General features: G+C 33.9%; 2 protein-coding genes and 1 pseudogene across 5 annotated transcripts; 1 reads left to right on the top strand and 2 right to left on the bottom strand.

Annotated features, from left to right (window-relative positions):
- Positions 1-2,090: 2,090 nt before the first annotated feature.
- LOC112710196 (telomere repeat-binding factor 4) lies at positions 2,091-7,797 on the top strand. Of its 4 annotated transcripts, none has more exons than XM_025762339.3 (8): positions 2,091-2,502; positions 5,445-5,509; positions 5,795-6,038; positions 6,171-6,415; positions 6,585-6,669; positions 6,841-6,924; positions 7,176-7,464; positions 7,573-7,797. In XM_025762339.3, exons 3-8 carry the CDS (start codon positions 5,889-5,891, stop codon positions 7,605-7,607), a joined length of 888 nt encoding a protein of 295 aa, XP_025618124.1. In that variant the 5' UTR covers positions 2,091-2,502; positions 5,445-5,509; positions 5,795-5,888; the 3' UTR covers positions 7,608-7,797. The 4 variants fall into 4 exon arrangements, with proteins under 4 accessions (XP_025618124.1, XP_025618125.1, XP_025618127.1 ...); XM_025762340.3 differs by having other exon boundaries at positions 2,104-2,502; positions 5,827-6,038; XM_025762342.3 differs by lacking the exon at positions 5,445-5,509 and having other exon boundaries at positions 2,116-2,502.
- Positions 7,798-11,456: 3,659 nt separating this feature from the next.
- Positions 11,457-17,966, bottom strand: LOC112710193 (dnaJ protein ERDJ3B). The gene is made up of 10 exons (XM_025762338.3): positions 17,636-17,966; positions 17,375-17,523; positions 16,680-16,815; positions 16,187-16,301; positions 15,558-15,674; positions 15,184-15,270; positions 12,948-13,007; positions 12,777-12,854; positions 12,317-12,388; positions 11,457-12,053 (listed from the first exon to the last, which is right to left on the bottom strand). Exons 1-10 carry the CDS (start codon positions 17,713-17,715, stop codon positions 11,895-11,897), a joined length of 1,053 nt encoding a protein of 350 aa, XP_025618123.1. The 5' UTR covers positions 17,716-17,966; the 3' UTR covers positions 11,457-11,894.
- On the bottom strand, positions 13,559-14,478 carry LOC112710195 (ADP,ATP carrier protein 1, chloroplastic-like; annotated as a pseudogene).
- Positions 17,967-21,647: the final 3,681 nt, after the last annotated feature.

Genomic DNA, 21,647 nt, shown 5'->3' with positions numbered 1-21,647 from the left:
TGAGTCGAACTTGAATTTGGTCTAGACTTCCGGTCCTAACACAAACTTATTTCTATGTAAAATGAATAGGTTAATCCAAACACACCCATAAATAACAAGTATTTCGAAAAGAGAGAGAATGGAGTGTCCCCGTTGAAATTGGGGCATGGCATCCCCCATAGGAAAAGGTGGTGGCAACAAAAACCTTTTTCTACACTCCTCCATCATGCCACTACAATCATCATCCTCCTCTCCAAACCCCATCCCAACACCACACAACACCACCATTCTCTCTCTCTTTTCTCTTATGGAACCACCACATGCAAGCACACTCACTGCTAGATGGAGAACAAGTACGGTTGTTGGTGAAAGGTATTTAACTATTTACAAATTTAATTAATGGGTAATGCTAGATAGACAAAAAAAAAAAACAGAACTTTGCCTTATTTAGCATTCATTAATTGTCGCAACAATTAATGAATGCTAAATAAGAGAAGTTATGACTGTTTTTCGCTGATTTTCTTTGACTACAAAACATTTCCGTTAATTAATTAATATTAATTAACAATTATCAACCGTTTATATATTGTCAATTATAATAATAGTATATAATATCATTTAGTAAAACTGACACAATCTTTTAAAAATGGTGTATGTTTAAAACAATATAATTTTGGCTAAAGGGACACAAGTATATGTTTGAAACATGGTATCCTATTAACAATAGAAGAGGCACAAGGATTTATGTAGGTAACACATTATAATTGTTATGTGCAATATATATAAACAAACCCTTGTTTACTATTTATAGATACTAATTAAGTGTGTATTTTAACTATTGAGAGATTTTTTTTATTCAAGAGAATTGGGAATTTTTATTATTACTAATTAAAAAATTTATAGATTTTATTATATTTGGAAAAAGTATTGTCATCAATCCTATAGCAATTAAGTGTACTGACAAATACCTCTCTAAAAAAATAATCTAATCGTGCGTTAGAACCAAAATAAATATAAGATTTTGTCATCTTTTTAATCATAATCTTCCAACAAATTTAAAGAGATATTTTTGAAGATAGCTTAAGATCAAAACACCACATTCAAAATCATAAATCAAGAGTTTGTCAAATTAAATCGTTTTGATGGAACGAATTTTAACCGTTGAAATAAATTCTGCCAAATTAGTAATCTTGTCTCAAATAAATTCAAGAATGAGAAAGCTTTAAAACTCTAGAATTCCTTTCCAACCAAATACACTAAAGCTATAAATAGTGGTGACAGGACATTTCATGTAGAGGGCTGAAATTGAGCTCTTATGAATTGTTTTAGTTATATTATTCTTCATCATGCAAGTTTGGTTGGGGAGAATTGTGATGGAATTTTTCTATCTTCTGCTTAGAATACTGCTGCTTATAACTAATACAATATAGACACCTATGCTTCCTGTTGAATTTTTTTTAATTTATTGCAACTTAGTTATGGCATCTCTGTAATTTTTCACTTTTTGCTTATTAGAACAAGTCTGCAGGTTTAGGTGTGTTGAGTCATGTGGATAAATGTTGAAACTTTCTGGCTTTACATTACAAGAGTTACGTACTTCCTTCTGTTAAAACTACTTATTGGTTGTGCTTTTCTCTTTGATCCTTGAATTAAGATTAGTTCATTTGCTATTTCATAATTTCTCATGAGTCAATATATCTTTGCTGGGTAAGATGCTTTAAGTACTATGGTCCATCGATCTTTTTCACTCTTTTTTTTTTCTTTTTCTTTTTGCCCCTTCTCACATAGTGTAGTGATAAAAATTGTCATATAAATTTTGCTCTTCTATTGCATGCTCCCTTCAAAGTGTTTTCTTTTTTTCACTAATTTAAGTATTAGTTTATAAGCTGATTTTGATTTTCAACTTAAAAAATATTATGCTATTCATTTACTATTATAATCCATGGTAGCAGATAAACGAGGAAAAAATTGAAAGAAAGCTACGTTTAACATAAAAAACCGTAAATCAAAACCGTTTTCAAACCGCTGAACCGGCCGAGAACCGGTCGGTCGAACCGAACCGAACTGGGACCCGGCCGGTTTTTTTATTTTGCCCAAAAACGCCAAAACGCAGCCGTTTAGCTTAACAGTAAAACACCCCCAACCCTACCAACCCTACCAACTCTCCAACGGCGCAGCTCACACTCCCTCTCTCGTCCCTCCCTTCACCCTCGAGCTGGTCGTTCCTCTCAACACCGGCGAGCTCAATCCCTCCCTTTCGTTCAGCCGCCGGACTGCTCCTGATGCCGTCGCCGGTTGGAGCTTCGAAGCTCACTCAGTCCCTCACTCAGCTAACGTCACTCTCAGCAGTGGAAGCACAGTCGCCGGGCTCGCCTCCTGCCTCCGTCGCGTAGCTCTGTTCCTCCGTCGCAAGCTCTGTTCCTGCCTCCGTCGCAAGCTCTGTTCCTGCCTCCGTCGCAAGCTCTGTTCCTGCCTCCGTCGCCAGTTCTGTTCATGCCTCCGTCGCCAGCTCTGTTCTTCTAGGTATTTTACTATTTTTTTAACAATAATTGTTGAATAATTATTGTTGAATAATCTCTGAACTTGTTATGGCCTTATGGGTTGAATAATTGTTAATTAATCTATGAATTCCTAGGTTGAATAATAGGTTGAATAATGGTTGAATATTGTTAATTAATAATTTTGAAGTTCTGATTAACAATATTATGAAAATATCTGAATTCTGATTGTATGGTCTTCTTCTTCGTTTGAAGTTCTGAGATTGTTGTTTAATTTGTGTTCCGTTTTTCTTGGAATGTTTTGTAAATTGTAATTGTCTGCTGCTGATGGATCTGTCTTGTATTTGCTGGTTGCTGATGGCTGTAATTTTTTTTTTTTCAAATTTACTGATGGCTCGATGGCTCTGTCAGTCTGTTGCTTTCAATTCTTTGCTCTGTTACTGATGGCTCGATGGCTCTGTTAGTTGCTGATGGCTCTTAATTTTTTTGTTCAAATTTACTGATGGCTTTGTTTGTAGTTGCTGGTTTTGCTGGGTGAAGGTTTAGTGTTTTGTGATTATTGGTTAATGTTTTGGTTTAGTGTTCTCTCTTTTCCAGATTTCCCTTCTCCCTGTATTTCTGCATGTTGCTGAATTGGTAATCAATAAATTTGCCTTTTTGCTGTAAATCGGGACTTTACTAGGATTTGTTAAATTTGTTGCTGTAATTTGAATTTGTTGCTTCCCAGTCACAGAATCAGAACAGAATGCTCAGTCAGTGCTTGATTGATTATCTTTGCTCACTGATTGTATTTGATGATAAATTTTAAATTAATAACTTTTAAATTTTAAATTTGCACTGCCCATGTTACTGATTCACTGTTCTTTCAGTACTTTTTGTTGTTGTTAATCATTGTGATGAGCTTTGTTAAAATTTGCACTGCTTATATTACTGAGTGTTCCTTCAGTGCTTTTTGTTGTTAATCATTGTGGTGAACTTTGTTAAAATTTGCACTACATTTAAACTCTCAGCTTCTCAGCCCTGTTTGATTCTTCATCTCAGGCAATTGAATCGAATCAACCAGGCCTTCCTTTTCTTTTTCTTTTAGTTGATTCTTAATTTTTCTAATATACGTAGCTTTCTGAATCAAGTGGATCTGATTATGTAGTTTTCTTGATTTGGGAATTTTCGGAGACGCATTAGAAGAGCTATTTTATTATTATGTTTGCTATAATAATATTCACATGTTCTGTATGCTTGTGATTGTTTCGGTGTTTACATTTTCTTTCCAAGTCACTTGCTGTGGTTGTTGTTTGAGTTAAGTGGTTGTTGTTTAAGGCTTTGTATGTGTGTGTGAGAATGTGATAATGTTGAATGCTGTTGCATCTAATAGGAGTTCTTGGAGTACCCTCATCTTTGGTCCTTTATAATTTATTTATTATTTTATTCTAAAACGGTTTTTTCGGTTGAACCATTGGTTGGACCGGTTGAACTAATAAATTAGTAAATCAGTGACTAAAGTGGTTTGATGACTGGTCCAGTTTTCAAAACCTTGATCTAAATGCATGGGGGTGTTAATTAGTTTGGTTGTATTATGTGTGGCATTTAAATAAGATAAGGAATAATCTTAATATATTCCTTGATCAAGTTATTATGTATAATTATCTTTGTTTTTGTGTTTGGATGTTTTAGTTTGATTTGGAAATAAAGTTGTGTGTGTTTGTACAATATGCTAAATTTGCAATATATACGAAAATAAATAAAGCTCCAGTCTTTTGTATATTTATTGAAAAATCTTTTACTTGATGCTTCTTTTTAATATTCGAGAATACAGTATGAATAGAGATACTAATACCTTTTTTCTCCCTGAAAATTTCATTAAAATAATATAAAAATATTATTTATATATTAAAATTAAGTATCAAAATTAGTGACTATTTATTTATATATAAGTATATATGTAATTTAATTTATTTTTAATATATATTTTATACTAATAATTAATTTTGATAACTGATTTTAATATATAATTAATATAATTAGAAATAATATATTTCAAATTGTAATTCTAATGCGCTGCTCTTTATCTTTGTGTACTTCAGTATATAGTATTTGGTTTTTGATTACCGTTTGGATCTTTCTTTTTCTTTGTGTGTACTTCCGATAATAATTTAATTAAATATGTTAAATTATTTAATAATTTTATATAAAAATAATTATACATAAATTTTCACAATTCTTTATATACATTTTTTGTTTATCTTGTAGATTGTGTTATTAGACCATTTTTACGTTTTTTTTTTAAATTGTAAAAGTAAACACTTACCTTGGTTTTGTTGCATAAGGTGTAATTAAAAATAAAAAATATTTTATTTTTAAAAAATTATGTTTATTTGAATTTTTTATTCCATTAGAAAATATGTAACCACGTCAATAAAATTAAAAATATTTTTTTCATAAATGATGTCTTTTGTCCTTAAACTCTTCATTAATTTTGTAAAAATGTTATTTCATTTTAATTTATTGTCTCAAGATAAAAGTATAAATATTATTTAATTTCTAATAATTAACATAATTTATTTTTAATAAGTCTATTAAAATATAATAAAATTAAATTTTTGTAATTTTTTTCTCATAACCATTGACCAAACTTTCAAATTGAATGTTTTTTCAAAACAAAAATATTTTTATAAATTAATAAATTTCTTCAAATTTCTGGTAACAAAATTAGTGGCAACTCCATTATACATGGCAAACACACGGCCCGGTCCAACTCGAACCTGGACCCGAGTAACCCGAAATTGACTAGGAAGAAAGAAATAAAATCTGAAAAAGAGAGTAAAACTGGGACCGGGCCATATCTCGGGTCATCCGGCCCCGGCCCTGGCCCCGGCCCCGGCCCAGTCATCATACACATTACACAATTAGGACTAGGTGTGTACAGGCAACAACGCTGACCCCTGACCTCGTCTTCTCTCCCACTCCCAGCTCCTCGTTCGACTGACGACCTACGGTGCTGCCCTGCTTCTCGGTGACGACTGACGCTCCTCAAGGTTCTTCTCTCTTCCCCCCTTTCTGGGTTCTTAGATTTCTATTTTAAGTTTATTGTTATTAAAATTGGTATTCGGAATCGATGACTATTGAGAAAGCATAAGGAACTTGTGTTAGTTCGGGATTCAGTGATATGCAATGCATAGAGTGGGAGCAATTATAGTTATTTTTTTATGGTTCCTTTCACTTGATCTAAGCTAAAAGGATGCTTATTTGATTATTTCTGTTTCTTTGTCTTTATTTGATTATTTGATTATTTACATCACTGCTTATTGTTATTAACACAGACCTTATATCAAAGTCTTGGTTACCTCCACAGCTTGGAGGAAGCTCTTAACTGGAATCACTGAGCTGAAGAATTCAAGAAAGAAGACGAAGAAGATGGGTAATCAGAAGCAAAAGTGGACACAAGATGAAGAAGACGCACTCATCGCTGGCGTGGAAAAACACGGTCCAGGAAAGTGGAAGAACATTCTCAAAGACCCTCAATTCGCACCATTTCTCACTTCACGTTCCAATATCGACCTCAAGGTGCAAAATTCCCCCGATTAGCCTCTTCAATTTCGTTTTTCAAATTCGCGTCTTATCTTAATCTAAGGTTTTCTGGATAAACGGTGAAATTTGAGTGTGGGGTTTTAATTTTGTTCTTTTGTTGTAATTCAGGATAAATGGCGGAATTTGAGTGTTAGCAATGGCACTCAAGGGTCCAAGGAAAAATCTAGGGTTCCTAAAATCAAGGCTGGGGCTCCTGTTGCTGCTGCCCCAGTTGCTGCTGCTGCTGCTAGTAATGCTATTGTTGTTGCCGGGGAAGATGCTACTATTGTCACCACTATGATTCATCAACCTGATCCTTCTGTTGCTGTGGGTGATTCTTCTCAAAATGACGAAGATGCCAAGAATCGTCCGAGGTATATGAATTAATGTCACTAATTCTATATGGATTAGTGCAATTAAATGATGTGCATTTGGATTGTAGTTGTGGTTAAAACTGTTGTATGCCTCAACAAAATAAGAAAGGTATTTTGTTACTTTTGAATTGTTTGTTGCTTTTGTTTATCTTTGTTTATCCTCTCTCAGGTACAATGCAATGGTTTTAGAAGCGCTGTCAGCTTTGAAAGATGCTAATGGATCTGACCTGAATGCCATTGTTAACTTCATTGAGGTCAGATGGGGGGGGGGGGGATGAAATTTAATATGGACTGTCCGTTGTCCATATTGTTCTGTTTTCAATATGGTCCGATGGGGGGGGGGGGGGGGGATGAAATTTAATATGGACTGTCCGTTGTCCATATTGTTCTGTTTTCAATATTCTCGCGTGTTATGTCAAATGCAGCAAAAACACAAGGTTCCTCAGAATTTCAGAAGGGCATTGAGCACCAGGTTGAGGAGGCTTGTTAGTCAAGGGAAACTTGAAAAGGTTTGTCCTATGTGATCCTTTTACTTTTATAGTTATTCATCTTGATTATTTCAACTCATGCTTTTACTGTTAGATGTATAGTTCCCTCAATATATTTTTGTTCCGCACTTTGTTTAAGCCATTGACCTAAATTACTCATGTTGAGACTGCTCTCATGCCTCCTAAGAAGAAATTTCACATATCTAGGCTGAATGATTTCAGAACTTGTTTTTTCTCTATGTGGATTTGCCAACTCTTTACACCGAATGCAGGTACAAAACTGTTACAAGATTAAAAAGGACTATTCACCTGTGCCAAAATCACCAGTTGCTGTGAAAAAGAATGTGTGGCCACAACGGCAACAACCACCACCACCCCCCGAGTTTGTGGCATCTAATGAGACAATAAAGGAAGCTGCTGAAACTGCAGCCTACAGAATTGCTGAGGCCGAAAGCAAGTCATATTTAGCCGCTGAAGCAGTCAAGGAGGCAGAACGAATTGCACACTTAGCTGAAGATGCTGAGGCGATGTTACAGCTAGTACAACAGATTTATGATGCTTGTACTTCAACTCAACTATCCTACCTACTAAATAGTGAATTCTCTAATTGATTTAGTTATCACTGCTTTTGGGTTCATAAGCACTGATCTTGTGGGTTTAACATTGCAGGTTCGCGCGGTGAAGCTGTCATCTTGGCATCTTAAGTTGGTCAGTGTCGGGTCTATCAATGGACTCCTGGATTTTGCTCTCTGTAAAAATAGTTGTTCATATATCGAATTTCATTTCTTGAAGCTGCACTTAGGTGATGTTTATATTTAGTAACACAGTTCACCGATTTTGCATCCGAACTCGAAGCAATATACAAACTAATATGAAGTTAGTTTCATATGTTAACCACTGTTCATGTATTTTGCAAGTAGACTTCTTTGGACTTAATTTTGGCCTTCATTAGTTTAGAGTAAAAGAAAAAATCAAATTTATATGTTTGGCCAATAAAGAAAACACCATGGAATGTTGAGTGACAAGTTAGCTTTTCATGCTACATTTAACTTTTTCTTACCAATTTTACCAGTCCAGACAAGTTAGTTTCATATATTTGTCAAACTATCAAAAGGTTATACTAAGCCATACGAAGGAAAAAATATCATTAAAATTATTTTTACTTATCATTTAAAAAATATCATTTTCCAAAATCCCATTTTTCAACTTTAATTTTTCAAATACGAATTTTTTTTATTTAGGGCGAGTTAGCCGCACTCTATATATTTTATAGAGTTCACCTAACTCCGAACTCTAATTTTTATAGAGTTCGCTTAACCCCGCCGAACTTCACTCGACTTCGGTCGAATTTTTTTCAAAACCAACGAAATTCAAATTTTTAAGCCATTATCATCGTCTACAATAATACATAGTACACAAGCATATTTAACAAGAATTTTTTCTCATTATAAATTAAAAATAAACTATTATTTTCTCAATATTCTTGTGTACTCTTATGTACTCTGGAGACGATGATAATGGTTGTCATCGTCTATTGTGAAGTTTAAAAACTTGAGTTAGCCATTCTTCTTAAAATTTGAAGTGAAGTCTGTCAGATTAGGCTAACTCTATAAAAATTATAGTGCGGCGAACTTGCTTTGCATAAAAATGGGATTTTCGAAAATAATAATTTATTGAGGTAACAGAAATCAATCGATTGAATTAACTAAACTTAGATTGCTTTGATGATTTCAATCGATTGTGTATCAATTCCAATCGATTGAAGTTTGGAAAGTCTGAATTTCAATCGATTGGTTTGTGCATCCAAACGATTGAATTTCTGACAAACACGATTTTTCCAACCCAATATGTATGTAATTGGATCAATGATAAAATTATAATCGATTAAGATTACAAAATATTTATTACCATAAATGGAAGATCTAATTTATTATTGTTTTAATTTTTAATTCTCAAAACATGATAGATGAATGATAAAAAAATAATTTATAAAAAAAAATAAATTTTATAATTAAATAATATATAAAAGACTAATTTATAATTAAAATTAAATAAGGACTATTTACCATTATTAAAAAACTTAAAATATATGTTTTGTGATGGGATCATTTAATGATCTAAATGTTCTTGGATCATTGAATCTTTTGCCGAGATACTATATATAGGATAGTAACTATCAAGAAACTAACATTGTAGTAACCAACAACAGAAGTAGTTAATATCCATTTTTCTAATTAAATCACTAATATCTCTAAAATATACTCTAATTGATTGAATAATTAAACGAATTAAACGATCGGACTAACTTTATTTTTTATTATAAACTTTAATATTCTTTATCTGAGCTCATTTGGTGCTCATGTTTATTGTTTTGTTTTGCAAGCTGCATGGTTTCGTTTTAATCAGACTACAAATGTGCTTCCAGAGATTAGAGTCATTAGTCCTAGAAATTTTTGGTAGAATGTCATCTCCACAATTGTATTTTGAACGAAGCACTCTGGCTCACAGGGAGTCTTTTTTCTCCACTATACCCCAGCTAATCTTCCTCCAGCTAACAAATAGGTTAAAAGATTAAATGATTATATTGTTAAAAAAAATTAAATGAAAAAATATTTTTTTTCAAACATAAAAAATATAATTGAATCAAATATAGGAACAGTTTTAACAATTTTGAAAATGATAAAGATAAAATGTATATTTAATATCAACTTTTTATTCAATATGTAGTTAAAATTCTATTTTTATTGTTATTTTTTTCACGACGAGAAAGTGTATATTTGAATAGATGTTGGTGATATAGTGTGACTTTTCTTTTTCACATTTTTCTCATTGTGGTAAATGTACATTCTGTTCTTAAAATTGGTGAATTCTATTGATTTAGTCTCTAATTTTTTAATGGTTATAATTTGGTCTTTCAAATTTAAAAGATTGCATTAATGTAGTCTATCGGGTATTTTTTGTTACTGGAGTTTAATGCCAGTAGTGACATGTTTCAAGTTTTACAATGTTAGATATATTAAAACGACGTTGTACGTGTTTTGATGTTAAAAAAGACATTAAACGACGTCGTTTGAGGGTTTGGACAATTCTAAAATGTTATACACCTCATTTTTAAGTTGAGGCATGCACCTCCGGTTTCATTTGCAAAATCTAAGAGAATATTAGCCAATGATAATGCACTTGTTCAATGAAGGATAGAGCTAGCAAAATGGATATGGTAGGGTTTAGTTTGGACCCTACTCTAATTTTGCGGGTTGAAAATCTTTTTAAAATTCAATTCTATCTTATTCGTGGATTGAAAATTTCTTAACCCTAATCCTATTTATACGTTAAAGTTCTCAACTCTATCCTACCTGTAAGAAAATCAAATTTTTTCAAGCCAATATAAAATTCAATCCTTCTATATTTCATACATATTAATAAAATAAAAAAAATTAAGTTTAAATTAAAATTAAAATAATAAAATCTAAAAAAAATCAAACATAAAATTACAAATAGCATGATCATCAAGTTCTTAATAAAATTAAAATATCACAAATAAAGATAAATGTTTTGTTACTCTTCTAATTCCAAATTCTTGTAATATTATTCTTTAAATAACAAATGTACTATATAAGTAATTTAAATTATTAACTTAGTAGTTATTTTGAAATTTTACAAGAAAAAAGTTGTGGGTTCAATATCCACTTTTTTTCACTACATAAATAATTTTTAGATGTATATTATATATTATATTAGGGGTGCAAGTATGATAGGATAGGATATACCCTGAACCAACACCCAACTTATACTCTACCCTATTCTATCCACAAGCAAATTCGCACCGCACCTTACCCTACCCACAATGGGTTGGGTACCCAATGATAAAAAAAGAGAAAACGAAGTGATAAAAAAGGAGAGGTGTAATGTTTTATGATTGTTCAAACTCTTAAATGATGTTATTTAATGCCTTTTTTAACACCACAACACATACCACGTTATTTTAATATGTCCAGCATGATAAGACTTAAACCATATCATCAATGATATTGAACTTTGGTGACGGACAGTATGCAATAGACTATATTGGTACACTTTTTTACATCTAGAAAACCAAATTATAATCATTGAAAAGTTAGGGGCTTAATTTATGCAACTCATCAATTTCAGCGATTAAAGTAGGATTTAATTCGCCATTAGTTATCATGATTATCAAAAGGAAAGGACGCCCGTTAATGATATGTAGCCAATACTGCTCATTGGATATGACTAAATTCAAAATAAATAGATAAAATAAAAGCAAAGACAAGTCGAGAATTGCGTTTACTTTTAATAAAGCATAAATATTAGTGGCAGCGTTTGTGGTGCTCACTGTTAATAGTCACTATGCTATGGTTTTTACTAGTCAAGTTGGTTGCAGGTTGCAGCCAAAGTACCTGAGCTTTGTGGCAATAGATCTTGAACGGAATTCAGTTTTGAATCGCATGAACTTTCTGGAGAAAAGTATTTAATCAAAATAAGCTATTCCTAATCATATGAACATACATGTATTTATTAAATAACAAACAGAAAGAAAAACAAAACACAATAAAGTCCTTGGCAATGCATTACACATTGTAATTTATGTCAGTGATCAAGCATGACTTGCATACGAGCAACAATAATTGAATATGAACTATCTATCTATTTGCCTCATGTAATGATTTAAATAGCACAAAGCTAATGTAATCATGTCTTTTCAGCCGGTGTTAATATATCAATGGTATCTTAACCAAAAAGAAATAGCACGCCAAGATTGCACTGCCACCAGAATTACTAGGCAACAATGACAATAGCGTGCTCCTCAATATCTAAGGAAAAAATTACCTATTTCTTTGCTAACCAAAAAGAGGGGAGGAGGGGGGTAGGTGGGGGCCAGTGGGCAAGAAGCCCAAGTCTGTTACATTTACTACCTAATCATGTTACATTAAAAAGGACCATTAAGGATGGGATAACAAGAATCATCCTGTATTTTAACCAAGAATTGCTTTTATGTTTGTTTTCTGCTCCTCCGTTAATGATGTGGGGAATAGAACCTCAAATGTGACATAAAGATTTCCTTTCTTTGTGCTCACATGTAGTGGCATTCCCTCTCCTTTGAACTTCCTCACTTCCTTTGGCTTTGTGATTCCCTGATGGTAGAAAAAAAAAAGAGGTGTGTCTTACATCTGTGCCTTTTCTTATAATTTTACATTATCTACCTCCAATTCAATATAACTATTCAGTTTGAAAATCTTACTTTTCCACAAATAATTATCCATTGAAAAAACACAGATAATATTGTTTTTACAGAGAGAAGTTGAGAATAATTACTCAACAGTCAATATTGATTTTTCAATCATTCCTTAATCTATGTGCACAATTAGAATTGCAACAAGAAAATCTCATTGCTTACCTTGGTGCTTATGTCCACTAGATGCTCATCTAGGTGTTTAATAGTCTTCTCAAAACCAACAAGGGCTTGGACCTGAAGATAAAGGTTGAAAAAAAAAACTTCACAATGCAGAGGTTTGTGGACACTAAAAACAAAGCAGCTAAGGGACTGAGTATTTGGTTCCATTCTCATTTCCAAGGTTTTTCTATTTTCAGATTTTCTACCAGAAATGAATATAGAAAACAGGAATTTATTGAATTAACTATTTTTGCTGAATTCTACCAAATAGAAAACACCGAAAATGAAAATAAAACATGGAAACAAAAACCAAACAGGTCCTAATTGTTGCAAAATCATTGATTCCACTTGCCAAGAGTTAGTAAAATAGTAATTTACTAGTTAATATATGCCATGGACCTACTGAACATACTCAAGGCCAGCAAGTTCAGTTATTAGTCGATAAGCCTAGAAAAGTATTTACCAGTGTTATAGTGACTGTTGTGTGCAAGTCGTTGCCTTCCCTTCTGAAGATGTCATGGGGTGCTGTTCGGATTCGAAACTGTTCAAAATACCATCTATGTTGTTAGAATGCTGCACACATAAAATGCAAAACAGTTGCTATATAAATTGGAAAAGAAACTAAGTTACTAACCCTTAGATCTCCAGGTTCTCCATCAACTATGGGCTCACCATCCTCATAAAAAAGTACCTCCTGAAAAAGGACAAAAAATCAGATTGTGACTAAACTGCATTACAGTCCATGCAAATTTGTACATATGATTTATAACAAAATGCAATGGCCTAGTCTAACCAATGGATACAACTCCAGTTACAAAGATAAGGCTTAGTTATTTAATAACTTTGGTTACTTAGGATATGCTAGTTAAAGTGAAAAATGGGAAGGGTATGAATTTGGACTATGGAGTCAAATGGAAAGCTTCTAAGCTTTTCTCCTTTGAGCTTGATTGATGAAGGGAAAACACTTTTCAGTTCACTTTCCCGTCATTGATGGCCAATGATTCAGTAGCCGCTCAAAAGAAATATTACCAATAGCTCTTCCGAAAATAATTATGATTTGAGCTCCAACTCCTTTTATCTGAAATTACAAATGTTCTCTTAAATTATGTATTTTCTTTGAAAAAACACTATGTACACCAAAAACTCTTGACACCCATATAAAAATACAGTTGTTAATAATTAATTGCGTATTTAAATTATTTTTTAATTAACAAAACAAAGAGAACCCACGTATGGTTGTTAAGAAAATACTAGAGTCAAAACAGTGTTTATTATAAAGGGTGTACATGTAGTGGGATTGATTTTCCCTTTTAACCAAACTTTCCTCCCTTTCACTCTAATAGTCTAATTGTTTCTTTCAGCTTGTCCCAGAATGCTAAGAAGGTTGCTGCTCATTGTGGATGTAGTTGGTGAGTCGGTACAAAACAAACCCAAAGGCACCAAAGAAAGCACTGAATGGAACAACTAGTGTAAAAAAGTGCTTGTAATTTTGATAAAAACATTGATCTATTTTGTGTACAACAACATGAACGGATGAACCCAACAACTACGGAAAGATTCCCATCTCTGAAGAATGGTATGAGCTTAGCACTGCTCCCTCTTGCATTAGCAACACAAATATCTTTCATATCCCTTAGGATTATGTAATTGAACAAGGAAAAGAAAATCAACCCCAATAGAACAATTTCTTGAGCGTGGATAACTCAATACTCACAAAGTTTTGCTTTTCAACTTCAACCTCAACATCACCAACAAACCCATCAACAACTGTAGTAGCCTCAACTTTGTAGTGGAACAAAGTTGTGTCCTTTGTGAAAACCCGTTATTAATATTGGATTTTGAGGGGAACCTAGTAATGGTTTTAGAGAATAATCCATTTGTTGTTGTTAGATAAGAACCATCAAGAATTCTTGATTTTTGGTGTGAAAAATCTATGCTTCAAGCCTTGTGATGAGTAAACACCCTAGTTTCTGGGATTTGTTGAGAGAGCGAGAAGCCCTTTGATTGAAGGACAGCCTCCATGGAGGCAACAAAGGTTGGGTTAAAAAAAGAAAATATCAAAATTTGGGGGAACTTTTGAAATTTTGGATAAAAATGTTGATGTTGAAGTTATAATTGATTTTGAAAGGACTACCTATAACATCTCTTTATAGAGGGTTACCGAATTCTTGGCCTAAGAATATTGTAACAAAAATGGGTGGAGGTGAAGTGAAACCAATTTACATTCCTCTTTCAACAATAACTATAGAGAGAGGAGAGGGAGAGGGAGGGGGGACAATTCTCTTTCAACAATGCTAACTTTCCGTTGCACCAAGCAATTGTAAAATATTGTATCAAAATTTTAGTTTAGCCTAGGACACCTAACAATCAATTAACTTCTTTGTTTCTCTTTATACATGAAATCTTTCTGTCTGCCTCTCTCTCCATTTCAAGTTCTAATAAAAGTTTTTTTGTGGACAATTAACTGCAGCTTGAACACTTTTTTTTTTTTTTTTTTACTTTACTCATAAAATCCCTTGGTATATAAAACCAAGATAAATTTCACCCCAGAAACTTTCTTTGAGTAAGATACAGTTAAAAGTTAAAATGCTAAATTTATCTTTTCATGAATGATCCACCAAAAGTTTAACATACAATGATAAAATTTTGAACTAATTTCAATTCCAGTAGGATTAATATCAGATTTATAAACTACACGTTAATTCTAATTCTACCATCTAAATGTAGCCTCTTGTCTTCAAAAGTTAGATAAGACATAATTAGACATAGCTTAGAGAAAAGCTTATATGAAAATAGGCAACAAAACACGAAATATTCATGATTGGTTATTGCTTAAAAGGTGATACACACATGCATGTGAGAAAGCGTACCTGCCCATCTTGCATGCCTTTTTCAATATCAACCGTGATAAAATAACCTTCTCTTTCAAACTTAACATTCGCACATTGGTCACAGACCTAACAGGTAAATCAACAAAGATGAGTGAAAAACTTCACATATGTTGACAAGAATAAAATAAAGTGGAACATCTTCTCTATCTATCCCCATAAAACGGGAAAAAATAACTTGGCTTGAAACTGACTAAAAATTTCAATCATATAAGACAGATGCCATAAACCAAGAAATGTTTTATGTTTATTATCATAAAATATAAAATCTGTATCCTAAACATTTGTTTGCCGGGGAGGTTGGCAGGAAAAAGAGAAAATAAGGAAAAGATCAATCTTTCAACATTGATGTTTACCTGCTCTGTCATCTGTTGGAACATCCCAGGGCCAATTTGCCTGTGATAAACCTCATTTCTACAGTTACAGCGTCTCTTCCCAGGTGCTGGCTTAATAACATTCTTCTCCCTCCAAACCTGATAATTACAATGTAAATTAAAAGAGCAAAAAATGGTCTACAAGTAGGCAGACAATAGTTAATTAGTATGATAATCTACAACTTTTCCATGCCTGTGTGCTACAGTATCAGCTTACTGAACAAATAGAACATAATAGGCAATAGGGGGAATCCTCCAGGAAAATCTTCTGCCATATGCAAATGAAAAATGTGCAAAAGGTGAATGAGATCGAGTGTGATGTGCACATGAATCATTTTAGCCGCTCTAAATCCAGTTCTGCTATGTAATGGCGCTAATATTTATTTTTAATTCATTTCATGGGTTGATTTAGTCAGTATAAGAGTAACTTCATGTGAAACTGATTGTATTAAATTTAATTCTATATGAATCTATCTTTGGCAAAAAAGATGTTACAAAAGTTGGTAGATGGTGTCATGCTAATATCCCATATCTCAGTGATGGATGTGTCTTAACAATAGGCATATGAATTTTATGCATGGAACCAAAACACTAGCTAGACATGATCTCACCTTAAGGGAACCTCCCATGTATAAATCTTCCAGGGTTGCATCCAATTCAACAATCACATCATCACCTTTTGCAACCCTTTCTTCCTCCTCCTCCATTGGACCCCCACCAAAGAAACTGAAAGAAGAATTCATGATGTTGTTATGATCATGAAATGAAGTGTAGCAGGAGAAAACACAAACTCAATGCTGCCGCATTTTGCTTATTTATGATCTTGAAAAAGTTCCTCATATGAACATAACTTCTAAAAATGGTCAGAGGGCGAGGTCAGGCCGTCAATTAAAACGCATGCGGATATTGGGAATTAAAAGCAACTAACTATAATATATACTTCCAATGTATGAAAAGAGTTTTGGTTGTTATTGTTTTTGCAAGCACATGCATATATTCATTCACAGTGTCAAATTCAACATGAAATAAGATACAAGGTTTTCTACTAAGGCCAGTAAGTCAATGTGTAGAAGATAAGTATGTATGCATGGATTATAGACTTACCTACTGAAGATGTCTTGGAAGTTCATTCCCATTCCAGGACCACCTCTACCTCCACCAGCAGTGTGCTGTTTCAAACCCTCCTCGCCATACCTGTCATAGATGCTTCTCTTTTCGCTATCCGACAGCACTTCATATGCTGACAACAATAAAAAACAAAACACCCTCTGAGGGTATGATTGGACGGGGGGTTTTAGAATAAAATTGAAAAGAACTGTGTTGAGGCATAGAATATTCTTAAACTCCGGTAGTAGGGATAAAGCTACGACATCTCATCTATTTTTCCTAGACAACTAGTTGGAAGCAAAACTTATGCAGTAAGCCACCATTTATACAATTTTTCTCCTTTCACTCTAAATCATTAGTATCTAGGACAGGGTATTCCAGCTAATTCGGCTAGAGCTAAATTGACTTTGACCCTACGGGATAAAACTCTCTTTGTTAGTCTAATATCACACTGTAGGTAGTGTCAATGAGCTGAACTCTTTCACAGTAACATCTAATCAGGTGCTATCAAGAAGATAAAATTTATACCTTGTAGCACTTGATTGGATGTCACATAGAAACTAACCTCATATATACTTAAAATGAAGAACTTGCTCTATCACCAAACACATGATAGCATAGCAAAAGCCAAAGAACCAAAGAATCAAACATAGATAAAGAAACAAAGAAGCGTATATGGTTTAAGTAACTACCATTGTTAATTTCGGCAAATCGCTTATTGGCTTCCTCATTCCCCTGGTTCTTATCAGGATGGTACTTCAATGCCAGCTTCCTATACGCCCTCTTTATCTGTTCATCGCTCGCACCTTTCGACACTTGAAGTACGTCGTAATAGCTCTTTCTGCGCAAAATTAAGAATGAGATCCAACGAAAATTTGCAAAATTCCAACGGAAAATGCTTGTGCCGTGTTTGGTAAACTCGCAATTAAAAAAAAAAGGAAATAAATTAATACATGGCGATGGCGCTGAGAGAATGATAGCAAATAGCGCATAGAAGAAGGAGGAAGAAAAGCTTGGGTGTTCGATGCTCCATGGAATGAAACGAATGGAAGATAGGTCGTTAATTAGGGATCTGAGATTTAAGAGTGTGATGTGATTATAGAATCCACAGATCTTGGGGGGTTTTGGAATAATGAAAACAATGTGGCTTAGTGTGTTCGTTGTGTTGAGTTTCAGAAACTTGAGTGAGTGATTTGATTCCTTGTTTGTTTGTTGCTGCTCCGATTGACACGGAAGAAGGAAGGAAGGAAGGGAAGTGTCAACTGTCAAGTGTGATTGTGTGTTGCGTCCAACGTGGCCAATCACGTAACACCTTCTGTCAGTTCGAGCCAATAATACATTCACACGTAAGATTCTCTTTTTCTTCACTAGTCTTCCCTTTATGTGCTAAAGTTCTCTAAGCCAAAGATAATTGTAAAATAATAACGTAAAAGTTAACTACGGTTAAATTTATTATTTTTATTATGCGTAAGTTTTATTATTTTAATTCAATGTTGATTAAGTTTTTATTTTTTAATTTATTAATTTTTTACTTTAAACAAATTTGATCTAAGTGAAAATTTAGATACAATCAAGATATAAAAATTTTGAAATTTTGTGTTAAATTAAAAAGATAAATTAAATACGTAAAATAAAAATTGTAACAAGATTTAAATCAAATCATAAGATTTAGGGTAAAATGCACAATTAAATTAAATGGAAGATAAAATTATATGATTCTACTAAATTTAAAAACGTTACCTGAATCATTTAAAATCATCTTTTTATGTAATTCAAATGAGCTAATTCTCTCAACCTGAATTATTTTAACCTCGTAATAAACCTACATCAGTAAGCCTTCTAAAAAACCTTTCTAACCTATCATTCAATGACCATAACCCCAACCGTATCCATAATCCACCATATTCTCAAATACACCTAAACCAAACCAACATTCTAAAAGCATCAGCTCAGTATCATATCTCAAATCCGCAGGAAAACTAAAACATTACTCCATACACTAGAACAGAACCGGTGCCAGGAGGTATGGTAGGTTCGATACGGATAGAAGAAGTAGGGGTGTTTCACGTAGGCAGCACGGAGAGAGGTATTAAAAGAAGTAGTAAACGACCAAAAATCAAACATTTGGCGAGAAATATGGAAGTGACGGAGGTAGGGAGCAAGATTGTTGGTGTTAAGCGGAATTTAGAGCAACAAGATGAGTCCTTGATCGAAGAAGACTCTATTTCATCCACTGAATTTTATTCTGAAGGACTTCAGGGTGCCATCCCAAAAGCGGCACCCCAAGGTTCATGAAGATGATCATGTGGAACTGTCGGGGTTTGGGGAAATCCCTAACAGTTCACAGCATCAAAGGGTTATGTAGAACCCATTCCCCCGAAGTGGTATTCTTATGCGAGACCAAAAATACTATTTCGTTTGTGGAGAAACAAGGCAGAAAAGCAGGTTTTCAGAGGTTCTATTATGTTGAACCAAGAGGAATAGCAGGAGGGTTGGTATTAATGTAGAAGGAATGTGAAGATATTAATACTATTCAGCATAATAATTTTTTTATTCATTTCACATGGAGAGACAATGTGCAGAACAGAATTTGGGAGATTTTTGGAGTACATTTGCATAATGAGGAGGCCCAACGAAACGTTCAATACAATCAGATTTTAATTATATTGGATACAGCTGGAGAAAATATTTTGATTACTGGTGATTTTAATGCTATCTCAGCCTTTAGTGAAAAAGAAGGAGAAAGAATGAAAACTATATCTTCTATTCAAGCTTTTCGAGACTTTATTAAGGGAGGCAGCCTGGTTGATCTTGGATATGAAGGTAAGTAATAAACAGGCAGGAGTTAACCTTATTCGAGAAAGATTGGATAGATGTTTGGCCTCTATGCAGTGGAAACAGAATTACCCAAATGGCTCGGTGGTGCACTTAGATGACACAGGATCTGACCATAGACTGCTTCTGATTTCCTAGGATAGAGGAGGTTTTAAAACAAAGAGAAGGTTTAGATTTCAGGAAAGATAGTATGATAGCGAAGAAGCTAGGCATGTGGTGGCAAATTCATGGCATATGGAGGTTGCAAGATCTCCAATGTTTGTATTATTCAACAAGCTTAAACAATGTAGACCCAATTTGGTGGCATGACAGAAAAATTCGTCTACTAACTCGAAGAAAAATATTGTTGAATTGAACTCAAAGCTAAATGCAGAGAAGGATAAAGGTGCAGGGGCTGACACTACTATGATTCGGGTCTTAGAGGCGAAACTAGAAGATGATTATGAGAGGGAGGAAAGATTCTGGAAAGAAAAAGCCAGGATGCAGTGGTTGCAGTGGGGTGATAAGAACACAAAATTCTTTCATGCCAAATTTCGTATGCGGAGCAGCAAAAACAAGTTGCACAGGCTGAAAAGTGATTCGAGTGAGATTGGTACTAATCCAGAACAAATAGCTAGTATTGCGCAGCAATATTTTGAAAACATATTTACTACTTCTAAACCAAAGGAACCGATTGAGGAGCAGGAGGGGTTGACGAGAAGGGTAGATAACAATACCAATCGAAGGCTAACTAGACCAGTCTCGGATCAAGAAATCAAAGATGCAGTTTTCTCTATTAATCCTCTCGCAGCACCTATAGATGATGGATTTACTACAAAATTCTATCAGTTTTTCTGGGACACTATTAAAAGGGATGTTCTTAATGCTGTTCATAGCTTATTTGAGGGAGGAAAGATGCTCATAGTCTTCAATCATACACACATATGCTTAATTCCTAAAGACCCCAACATTAGCAAAATGAACCAGGTGAGGCCAATTAGTCTTAGTAATGTTTTTTATAAAATTATCTCTAAAATTCTTGTGCATAGATTACAACATACTATGAATAGAATTATTAGCGATAATCAAAGTGCGTTTATAAAGGGTCGGCTCATTAGTAATAATGTATTGATTGCTCACGAATTTATGCACTTCTTGAAGAATAAGAGGTTTGGGGATGAACAACTAGCGTTGAAAGTAGATATGAGCAAAGCCTATGACCGGGTTGAATGGAAATTCGTTTGGGCTATTATGGAGAAATTGGGTTTTTGTAGAAGGTGGGTGGAGTGGATGAAGAAATGTGTAACGACCGTTTCCTACTCTGTTGCTGTGGAAGGACAACCTCATGGTTATTTTAAGTCATGTAGGGGATTGCGACAAGGCGACTCCCTTTTCCCCTATCTATTCTTATTCTGTGCAAAGGGACTCTCTCATCTGCTCCACAGAGGAGAACAGAAGAATGAGATCACTGGAATTCGTTTGAACTACAGATGTCCTTACATTACTCATCTATTCTTTGCAGATGACTCAATTATATTCGGTAAGGCAACACCCCAAGTATGTGCTAACATAACCAAGATCCTACAATCTTATAGTGAGGTGAGTGGACAATTAGTTAATCTACAAAAGTCATCCTTATTTTTCAGCAAAAATACCAATCCTGAAACTCGAAAGACTTTATCTTATATTCTCAACATTCCCCATGTTGGGAACCAAGATAAATATTTGGGTCTGCCCTCAGTGATACAGAGATCAAAGAAAGCAACCTTCAATTATATTAAGAATCGGGTGGGAAGAAATTACAGCATTGGAAAAAATCCCTCTTATCAGCCAGCGGCAGAGAAACATTGATAAAAGCCGTAGCCACTGCCATTCCGATATATACGTTGGGGTGTTTCAAGCTGCCTGAGACTCTTATTGACAAAATACAGCGTATGATAATGAGATTCTGGTGGGACAACAGGAGAATAAAAGAAGACAACACTGGATTGGTTGGGATATAATCTGTAGACCTCATACTCAAGGGGGATTGAATTTTAAGGATTTAAAAGCCTTTAATCTAGCTATGCTAGGAAAACAAGGCTGGAGAATCATTTCTCAACCTCACTCTCTATTGAGTAAAGTTCTAAAAAGCAGATACTTTAAATACAC

This window comes from Arachis hypogaea, chromosome 9 (assembly GCF_003086295.3).
Source record: "Arachis hypogaea cultivar Tifrunner chromosome 9, arahy.Tifrunner.gnm2.J5K5, whole genome shotgun sequence".
Taxonomy (NCBI): domain Eukaryota; kingdom Viridiplantae; phylum Streptophyta; class Magnoliopsida; order Fabales; family Fabaceae; genus Arachis; species Arachis hypogaea.
Note: the sequence above shows the minus strand (reverse complement) of the source record. Positions and strands in the feature narration are given on the sequence as shown.

Excerpts from the sequence above, each read along its gene's own strand:
- LOC112710196 (XM_025762339.3), top strand. The coding sequence starts at position 5,889 with ATGGGTAATCAGAAGCAAAAGTGGACACAAGATGAAGAAGACGCACTC. Across the intron at positions 6,039-6,170 it reads GTTCCAATATCGACCTCAAG|GATAAATGGCGGAATTTGAG; the intron begins GTGCAAAATTCC and ends GTTGTAATTCAG. Across the intron at positions 6,925-7,175 it reads GTCAAGGGAAACTTGAAAAG|GTACAAAACTGTTACAAGAT; the intron begins GTTTGTCCTATG and ends CACCGAATGCAG.
- LOC112710193 (XM_025762338.3), bottom strand. The coding sequence starts at position 17,715 with ATGGAGCATCGAACACCCAAGCTTTTCTTCCTCCTTCTTCTATGCGCT. Across the intron at positions 13,008-15,183 it reads AAGGCATGCAAGATGGGCAG|GAGGTACTTTTTTATGAGGA; the intron begins GTACGCTTTCTC and ends GTCCTTTTTCAG. Across the intron at positions 12,389-12,776 it reads CAACAGTCACTATAACACTG|GTCCAAGCCCTTGTTGGTTT; the intron begins GTAAATACTTTT and ends CTTTATCTTCAG.